The sequence below is a fragment of the Cantharellus anzutake genome (genome assembly GCF_015039405.1).
Source record: "Cantharellus anzutake strain C23 chromosome Unknown EI90scaffold_7, whole genome shotgun sequence".
NCBI classification, from domain to species: Eukaryota; Fungi; Basidiomycota; class Agaricomycetes; order Cantharellales; family Hydnaceae; genus Cantharellus; species Cantharellus anzutake.
Window position 1 is genome coordinate 1,112,539 of NW_024066957.1, and position 10,424 is coordinate 1,122,962.

General features: G+C 48.4%; 2 protein-coding genes across 2 annotated transcripts; one reads left to right on the forward strand and one right to left on the reverse strand.

The window, feature by feature from the left end:
* Positions 1-5,655: 5,655 nt before the first annotated feature.
* On the forward strand, positions 5,656-7,706 carry EI90DRAFT_3118109 (uncharacterized protein; the record flags this gene model as incomplete). Its single annotated transcript, XM_039063062.1, has 2 exons — positions 5,656-5,946; positions 7,407-7,706. 2 exons carry the CDS (start codon positions 5,656-5,658, stop codon positions 7,704-7,706), a joined length of 591 nt encoding a protein of 196 aa, XP_038920923.1.
* A 925-nt stretch (positions 7,707-8,631) lies between these two features.
* EI90DRAFT_3013123 (uncharacterized protein) lies at positions 8,632-9,312 on the reverse strand (the record flags this gene model as incomplete). Its single annotated transcript, XM_039056630.1, has 3 exons — positions 8,632-8,801; positions 8,843-8,966; positions 9,112-9,312. 3 exons carry the CDS (start codon positions 9,310-9,312, stop codon positions 8,632-8,634), a joined length of 495 nt encoding a protein of 164 aa, XP_038920924.1.
* Positions 9,313-10,424: the final 1,112 nt, after the last annotated feature.

The following is a 10,424-nucleotide window of genomic DNA, read 5'->3' on the forward strand; positions in this document are numbered from 1 at the left end:
TCTAACGCCTCCGACTGAATACTTGAGCCCAAGCTGCACTCGTTCCTGCGCGATACACTGGTCCCAGGCCTTCTGGTCGCGGATTTAAGCGGTGTTAACAACGGAGCCGTTCGGAAATAGAGTCGGTGATTGGCCGAGCTTGCGAGGCTTTTGTTTCCAGAGGGGTTCGATTTTTTTCACCTATTGCTCATCACGGGATCACTATAATATGAACCTATAAGCACCCCACCTGAAGTACCCTCTTAGATATATAGACGCTCCTTCAGTGCGTGCACCTGTGCACTGGTGCACTGATAGTACTTATAGTACTTATATTACTGTACTGTCCAAAATCCTACTTTCTTGACTAAACTTGCTATTCTCTCGATCCTTAACTCCACAGTGGGTTCTCCGGGATTTCCGCAAGGTCCGGGCTCAGTGTCCACTACTCACTCGTTGTGAGCTAGATCACTGCCCTTATTCCTACTGTTGGAATTCCACACACTCACACCCTCTCTAGCGTGTCCTAGCACCTTAGAGAAAATTGGGGGAGGGGAGAACTTCTTTTCAAAAACCCGGTATGTACAGGATTATATCTAATAATTATTTTTAGAAACAATAGATGGGGAATATTGGTACCATATGGCACCTGGATACCTTATTAGGCGAAATAATAAAAAAAGGTAACAGTAACAATAAAAGAATATCAATCAATATCTGAAATGATGGCAAAATATGAGAATATATGAAAATAAGCGACTTCCCAATGGATTTACGGAATTAAGAGCCGAAATTGGAAATGTAGCTGGAGATAACTCTCCCGCAGCCAATGAGCATTTTTACCAATTTATTAGACGCTGCGGGAACGAGTGAGGCTGGAATTCTGGGTTGCCGCTTGAGATTCCCACGCCCGCACATACCCGTGACCTGCTGTGCCTAACTTCTCCAACACGGAACTCTGTCAAATCTCCACCGATTGGGATGTTCTTGGTATCGTCAGAATCGTATGAATTAGGACTATTTTTAGATACCAAATTTGTACCGAGTCGTCACGTGAATGAAAGTCGTTTCCTAATTGTAGAATCAGGTATCTGAGCCGAGTCTGTGCATGGGCGATTATCCCGCCTACAGCGGTGATATAGGAACAGTGAGATACAGGAGGGGAAATGGGCATGCATGCCGGTGATACATTGAGCAGCGGGAAAGGTGGTCCATGTGAGAAAGAAAGAAAGAAAGAAAGAAAGAAAGAAAGAAAGGAAGAAAGGGGGAAAGGAGAAAGGAAGAGGGAAGTGGTGTGGAGCAGGGGAGCGGAGCGAGGGTCGGGCAGGGCATGTCCTGACATATCCCCACTTGAGTGCCAACTTCTTGCTGGAAGTGCTTCTCAAGGAAATGCACACCTGGCTACATACAAACATCTTCCTACATACAAAGGACTCCATCACCTTGGGAATGGACTTGTATCTGGAGTTACAACTCACCTTGGTGGAATCCTATATGTCAACAAAAACCATTGGATCCCTTTCATAATCAGCCCCAAAGAGTCCATAGTTCTTCTTGCAGACTCCACAAAGCTGGTGCTGGCCCATCAAGAGGAACAGTGGAGGCAATGGGCATCATTCAATGGTGGTTGAACATGTCCTATTTGGGATCAAATAAGCCTGCGGTATCATTTGGAGTCGCTTCACTCGCGATAGCATACCAGAATGATGTCACATCTTGCAGGTTCTTTGTGTTGAATGTGTCATATCTGTGCATACCTGATCCCAACCTGACTCCCGGACCTCCTCCTTCACCACCTCCGGAGTCCTACCCTACTGCTGTCTGTTCTGATATTCACCTTTGGTCCTGGCACCACACCTCCTCTTACCTCCCATGCCACCTCCACTCCTCCTTCCCTCTCCTCCCCTATCTCCGTCCACTCCGATACTCACCTCAGACTGAACACTGCCCCTCTCACCACCCTCCTACTACTCCTCCTCCTACTCCTCCGCTCCTCCCTCACAACACCTCCACCCTTCCATCATCCTCCTATGCTTCTCCCGTCTGCTCCAATACTCACCTTCGGACCTGACAACTCTCCTTTCCACCACTCCTTCCCTCTTCCCTTTCTCCTCTCTCTTCCCTCTGGTACTCTTCTGCTGACCTCCTGCCAAGTTACGACCTTCCACCGCTGTCCCGTACTTCGTACTCGGGCACCGCTCATTCCTTTGCTCCGAGCCTTCGTCATAGTCCCTACCTCGGACTTTGACTCCACCTCAGTCTTAGTCCATTGCATTGGTGACCTCATACTACATAAACACCATTGCCAATATTCCTTGGACTTTCAACCCCACCTCCATAACCTCTGTAACCTCCATAACCTCTGAGCTCCATGGATCACCTTCAGCACTTTTGCTGCTTGTAATGTATTTCTCGCATTTTCCCCTCATCCCTATTTGGACTGCTGCTTCTTCCCATTCTAGCCAGTTAGTCATCATCCCCACTTCCCCTCATCCTCCTGCCCCTCTGGGCCTTGCCCTCCTTACCTCCTTTCGGATGTATCACAGGTTCTGCCTTATGACCTTCGGTACCGCTCCGCTTCTGTCATCCCTTGTTCCCGTTCGGATGCCTTCGTTCTGATTCGGATCCCCTTTGTTTCCTTGTGCTTTTGCCCCCTCCATTATATATATCGGCGCTTGTACATACTTGTTTTAGGCTCAGTCCGAAATCGACCTGAAATGCCCCCTAGAGACTTCCTGCTCGCCTACTGTGAAATTAAGGACCAAATGGACAAACAGCAATGGCACAGTGCTCCGCTTGAGTTGCTGAGGCCAAGGTCCCTCCACGCTAAGTCTCCAATTCCACTCCGGAGTTGTCTGAATCCATGCATCACATCATCTCTAACATCAAATCATATTTGGGGCCTCCAACTGTCAGTTGTAAGGTGGTTGAGAAAAACTGCCAGTGAAACACTTCCCAACTGGAAAATGACCAGTCTGGACTGCTATGGTACTTCAGCCACTAACCCCTGAAGAACATCATAAACAAGTCTCAGTTGGGTTTGAAAAATTAAAAGGGAGATCCAAAGAGCTGGAGAAGGCCATGCAGCTCAAAGAAATGAGGCAGCAGCAGAGGCGTCGAGAGTTGGCTGCTGTGAGACAGCAGCAACTTTGTGCCAAGATTGCAGCAGAGTGGGTAGACAAGAACAAGGTATGTAGAGGCCTACTTACTTTCAAAAGATACCTAATATTCTTAAGTTGATAGGTGCCTCTAATGAAACTCCAAAATGGAAAGCCCCAGGCAGTCAAGGAGATGTCAAGACCAAAATGGTGGATTCAGCAATGGCTACAGGAATGCAAACCAACATACCATCTTTCCATGGCCACACAAGCATGGAGATGAAAAGTGCCTAGGCTAGCATCAGCGACTAATTGGTTCCAACTGATTTTCTGGATGATCATAAGTGAAACAATGGAAAAGGTCGGCTGGAAGATGGGACCAGTGGAGGTCTTGGAAGTTATTCTGTTTGCTGAGGGCAGACATAGTTGGGAAGTGGATAGACTGGAGTGGATTGCAGCCATGTTGGTCAATGGCAGTCTTGGCAAAGGTTGCAAAAGGGAATTGTCCAGGCAGCAGTCTTACTTGAACAGGGATACTGGTTAGCAATTGATCAAGCACTAATGTGGATTTTAACTCACATAAATAATGTAGGCATCTTACCCAGAAACAATTGAAGAGATAAAGTGAGCATTCGACAAGCAGGCATTGCTCTTGATGTGCACCAGATCCATGGAGTGATCATCCAATATACTCATCCTGAAATATTCAGGATTGTAGTCAACAGAGATTGTAGCACATTTTCTGTGAGCACAAAGTGGGTTCGGAAGTTTCTCATGATGAAAATGAACTGGAGCCTGTGATGGGCAACATGTGCTGCCCAGAAGCTCCCTCACAATGCTGATTATCAGCTTTGTGCATCACTCCTCCATCAAGCCCACTCCATTCACCTCTATTGCATTCCCAGCAACCTGTGAGTGAATTCTGATCAAACACAGATCATTTACCAACAAGGCTCAAATTCAACTTACAAGAAGAAAGGCTCATGTCAGGTCTCTACTCTTGGCTGAGATGAAAAGCGTGCATTCACACTCAACATAGCTATCTCAGAAAGTGGGACTCTTCTACCCTTCCAGGCAATCTTCAAGGGAAAGACTACTGCTAGTCTTCCCACTGCAAACTCCCCTTCCTGCAATGAAGTGGATCAACTTCGCTTTGTCTTTGAACCCTCGGGTACTGACAACTACTGGGCAAATTTGAAGACAATGAAATCTTTTGTCACAAATATTCTTGTTTCATACTTTATTGCTGAGAAGGAGCATCTGTTGCTTGACCCACTTCAAGAATGCATCTGGCAACTTGATGTGTGGTCTGTTCATGCTTCACTTGAGTTCTGAACTTGGATTTTCGACAACTATCCCTGGATTGTCCTTGACTATGTTCCTGGAGGGTGCACAGGTCTTTGGTGACCCTGCGATGTTGGTATTCAATGGGTACTCAAGCTTGTGGTGAAGCAATCTCAGCAAAGCACCATTGTGCATGAGGTCCATTCTCAGTTGCAGCGAGGTGTTGGTCCATGTGATATTGCACTTGATACGAAGATTTCCACACTGAGGGGCTGTGTCCCTGCCACTCTGGTTGATGCATACCACTCAATTAACAACCCCCAGTGGATCCAAAAGGTAATTTACAGCTTTCAGTCCAATGCAGCTACATCTAATAAGTATTCATAGGCTTTTGAATTGTGCTGCTTGGGTGAATTCAACTTATCCCATCCTAGCCTCACATCCCCTTCACTACAGGCCATCCTTGGTGGTCTTCCACATCAAGACCCCCCTCTCGCTCAAGCCATAACGGTGTAAGGGGGCAAGGGATCTACCACCCTAATGAGAAAGAGAGGGGGACAAGTGTTTGGAAGTGCTCAGGGGAGGTTCGGATGAAGAGGGGGGAGGAGAAATGGCCCGGGTGCGATGTGAAAAAAATGATAATCTTGTAAATCTCACTGATAATCAAACTAATGGGAACTCTGTCCCTGCACTATGTCTTGAGCCTCTTTGGCTTCGTATTCGCTGCTCTGGGCACTGGTAAACTTTGCTAGAACTTCATGTCTGTTGGGGAGCACCTCTCTCTGTTGGGGGAGTCCTCTTTGTAAATACAGGAAAGAGGGTAACTATAAATATGAAAGAAATACATGGAAATCCGAATGATCCGACGGGTTTAGGACGGCAACAGATCCACAAGGAACACTTAAGAAAAAAAGTAATATCAAAGCAATATTGATGTTGTTAAGGAAATAAAGAACCATGCGATCGCCTCAACCGCTGAACCAAGTGTGTCACTCGTAACATCGTTCGACTCGTGTTAACAAGGGCTTTCCAACAATACCAAATTCGTCCGGATCGGTGGAGAATTGATGGAGATATGGAGGAAGCGGCGGAATATGCGGGTGACAGTTACCCAATTTGGAAACTGATGGTTGTCCGTGGTCAGGAATGGCTTGAAAAAATCGGAAAAATATGGAAAATGTGGAAGGGGTATCTGGCACAGTGGTAGATGTGTTTTGGAAGTGGGGTGCTTGATGAGAGTGGTAGAATCACGATAATCGGCTCATTTGCATGGTACCAGCTGTGCCTGCCTACAATGGCACCACACAAGAATCCCACTGATGGCAGTGGGGTTCATCCCAATTCTGCCACACTAATTCATGAAGAGCAGTTCTCTGAGGCCATTGACGATGATGTAGAGGTATCATTGGAGGATGTCTATGAACATCTCAATGGAGAAGCCCTCCCTGAAGGGCTTGCAGAGGTGGATGGCAGTCTTCAGCTGGACATGACAGTTGCTGAAGACCATGATGGGGCATCCATTGGAGACACCAGTGTGGTGGTCGGGACTCCAGCTGATAGCGATGGATTGGGATGGGGTAAACAAGTCAGATGGGTGAAAAAGAGCTGGAAATGTATCACTTTTAGTTTTACATGTGACCAAATCCAATCGAAAAATCACACAGCCACTTGTAGCCACCAAACAGCGTGATTCCGGACATTGCAACCACAAAGCCAGCATGATGCATGACAAACTTTGTAAAAGCACCCAACCAGAAGGCCTGCATGATGCATGACCGGTTGTTGGTTGTACAGTACTACCAGGCCCAAAGGGCCTGAGAAGCTCTGGGGTACTGTGACCCAAAAACTCGGAAAACCCCTTGTTGCTGCAACCCCTTCAGAGTTCACCATCACATGTCACTCCAGCAACTCGCTGGCAATGTCTCTGGGTCTGTCATCATCATCATTGACATCATCAATGACTTAAATGATATTTCTTTATCGGACTGTTCATTCTCTCATAAATTGATTATCACCAAGACATTGATACCTCATTTCTTTGTATTTCTGTCACTTCAGCATCGTCACTGACGGTGTCAACATCAGCTTGGCCCTAATTTCTCTTAGGTTCTTTTGATGTTTTTTGATGTTTTACTTATACTTAAGGAAATGTATAATTGAGCCATCAGTGAAAATGCGCTTGGTAGGCCATGAGTTGCCTTATATGGTTGAACTGGAACATCATTGTTATATTGTTTTTGAGGAAGGTTTCAGAACCACCAAAGCAAGTACACATGTCACCAGTGTTAGTTCAATTTTCAGTGTGTCACCCCACCCAACCCGTTGTCAGGCAAGACAAGGCATTTGCAAGATTTCCAGGGCTTGGGATTTGTTGGTGCCCCATGCTTCTGCTTCCTGCCAGAGCCATTAATTGCTTGTAAGCTCCCTGGGGAAACTGTTGCTTACGAGCTGGTTTTCTTATTAGAACTGGGTTCTTGTCAGGGTCGCATCCGCGGTCGAGGCGGTCCGGGCGTAACATCCGGTGCTGAGGACCTCACGGGGGATGGATCGGGCATGCGTACTGGCAGCCCCGATGCGGGACGGCGATCCCTGGCCACTTAGACTGAAGTGGGAATGTTGAGAAGAAGGTTACTTCTTCGGTTCCCACCCCAGGTGTGTTTATATACATGCGGCTTGGGTCACATGAGGTCTGCCACGTCACCCCACATACAGCCGCAGTCACCCAGGTGTCCCCGTGGGGGATCCCGAGGGTGTATGCTGCACGCGCGCGCACTAGGTTGCACCCTAGAGCCGTCCGGGGCCGTCCGGGGCTAGGCACGTCGTGTGTGCGTCGCGGGCGGGTCAATAATACATGGATATAAGGGAAAGGTCGTCCGTGTGAAGTAGAAATAGAAATAGAAATAGAAATGGAAATAGAAGGGGAAGTGGGAGAGGGATAGAGGGGGAAGGGGTATGAAGGAGGGGTGCAGGGTGGGAGAAGGGGAACCGGGTGAGGTGGGCCCAGGTGGAGGCGGGTCAGGCGGGTGTGCCCTGACAGTTCTGCAGTTGCTGCTGCCTACCCTATCTCTGTCCGCTCCGATACTCACCTTCAGATCAAACATCACTCCTCTCACCACCCTCCTCTTCTTACTCCTCACGACCCCTCCACCCTTCCATCACTCTCCGACCCTACCTCCATCTGTTCCGATATTTACCTTCAGACCTGACATCATTCCTTCCCCACTCCTCTCATCACTCTCCTCCCTCCGACCCTCTTCTGCCAAACCTCTGCCAAGTTACAACCTTCCACCGCTGTCCTGTACCCTCGGACACCGCTCATACCTTCGCTCCGAGATCCCATCATAGTTCCGACCTTGGCTTAAGTCCATTGCATTGGTGACCTCATAATACGTAAACACCATTGCCAACATTCCTCAGACTTTCAACCCCACCTCTGTAAGCTCTGCAACCTCCGAGCTTCATGGATCATACTTGGTACTTTCACCGATTGTAATGTATCTTTCGCGCTTTCCCCTCACCCTTATTTGGACTGCTGCTTCTCTCCATTCTAGCCAGTTAGTCATCATCCCCACTTCACCTCATCCTCCTGCCCCTCTGGGCTTCGCCCTCCCTATCTCCTTTTGGATGTACCACAGGTTCTAACCTATGACCTTTTGGTGCCACTCTGCTTCTGTCATCCCTTTGTTCCTGTTCAGATGCCTTTGTTCCATTCCAGACCCCCTTTGATTTTCTTGTGCTTTCGTCTCCCTATTATATACAGGCACTTGTACATACTTGTTTTGGACCTTCAGTCTAAAATCGACCTGAAATGCCCCCTAGAGACTTCCTGCTCACTGCCTCTGAAATTAAGGACCAAATGGACAAACAGCAATGGCACAGTGCTCCACATGAGTCGCTGAGGCCAAGGTCCCTCCTTGCTAAGTCTCTGGTTCCCCTCTGGAATCGTCCACCCTCACCCAGTTCTAACACCCACCAATGTTCCAGATGGCACAAACCTTGGCCACACTAGTGGTATGTCACCATCCATGTGTAAGGGGTTGGTGTAGGTGCCAACCCTGGTCAGCCTAGTTCCTCAGGCTAAGTTGCTCTTTCCACTTTCCCACACTATTGTATGTACTTTGTATATACATGTTTATTACAAGACAATTATAATGGGAAATAAGGGGTGGGGTTACCACTCCTTACACCACATCTGTACTGTTTGTTGTGTTGTCCTGGGAGCTACTGGTAGTGGAACTCAAGAAAGCATCATCAGTCAGCGGTGGGTGTCTCAGAATGCCTCCTGATCAATGTACATGGTCTGTGACTTGCCACTATTTCCGCTCTGGGCTTGGGCTGCTTCCAGTTCTAGACTAGCAAGCTCCTCCTTCTGCTGTTCAATCTCCTCTGTTGTCAATGTAACCCATTTGATCTTCCCACTCTTCCACCCATCAACAGCCACTTGTGGTCAACAAGAGCCCTCTTGGGCTCAACTATCTTACCTCCTGGGTAGTTTGTCATGTTGATCTTGACACCATGCCAGATCGTGAGCTTCAGGGCACCCACTCCATTGGAAGCTGAGTATTGCCAGTTACCCTCCCTAGTATCAGCACTTAAACAAGTTATCTGATGACATTGACAAAACATCACACACATAGTTCAGATTTCATCCACTCTGCCAGCTGCTGACACAACGGGCCTGATTGTGCTTTGTGAAGCTTTGCAACATCTTTGATCATGGCATCAGTGGTGCCAAGTGGTCCAATTCTACCTTACTGTCTAGTGTCCCAACACAATATGCTTCCATAAACCGGGTATGTTTCCACAAATCCTGGGCTGCTATGCCCAACCAGTACACCTTTGCTTTCTCTGACACCCACACAGCTGGAGTGAACAAATCGCTGTTGGACCCTTTCATCATCATGACCATGACTTGGATGCTGCATGACTGGGTCACAGTCTCTGCCTGCATTCTGTCATTCTTTGGTCGCTAACTTCTCATCCTTGAAACCTACAATCTGGAAGAGCTGGTCTTGGGCATGCAGCGCAAGGTGGTGCACAGACAGTTTGGGTGAGATAATATTTTCTTTCAGAGTCTGGTTCTCCCTTTTGATGGTGACACCTTCTGTCACGGCTGTGCATTCCGGCCTGTTCCCCACCCATCCCAATGCTGCCCAAGCCCATTCCCGCTATGCGAGCGTGAGCACGAGCCCCGACCTCAGCCCTATCCTCCATGAGGACTCCCTGCTCACTCCCCCACTTGCCCCTAGGCTCCCCTGCACCTGGCCGACTCCCCCACAGCCACACCAACCTTCCCACCCTGAGTCTGCCTCTGGCACCATGCCCAGCACGACTCCCCTACCCTGCCCACTTGGCCCCTACAGGGCCGCTATCATCCCCGTGCCCGACTCCAGCCCAACTCCGAGTCCAGCACTGCTACGATACCATCGCCGCTATCGCGGCCCTACGCTCTTTCCTTTATTTATCTGTTATTGTTTGTTTTGACCCTCAGTCATTGCCGGCCGCTATGTGGCCAACCCTGCTCCTTATTCTTGTTTGCTTCCGGACCCTTCGGCCTCCAGCCCGGGTCCGCTTCCATTCATTTCTTCCTCCTATATATATCCTGTATGATACTTTATTGTACCTTAGCTCTAATATCGAAGTGACCCCTAAGTCCTGACCCCAATGTCAGGGCACACCCTGCCCGACCCCCGCTCCGCAACGCTGCAAGAGGGCTTGCGGCTCTCTATGCCGACTAAGCTCGTGGGGCCAAACTCTCCAAAACCTCTACTTTCTCTCTTGACTTCGCTATGCTCTCGATCCTTAACTCCGCGGTGGGTTCTCCGGGATTTCTGCAAGGTCCGGGCTCAGCATCCACTGCTCACTTGTTGTGAGCTAGATCACTGCCCTTATTCCTACTGTTGGAATTCCACACACTCACACCCTCTCTAGCGCATCCTAGCACCTTAGAGAATTTTTGGGGGAGGGGAGAACTTCTTTTCCAAAATCCGGTATGTACAGGATATAAGGAACAATTATTTTAGAATAATTGATGTGGAATATTGATGCCATATGGTACCTGCA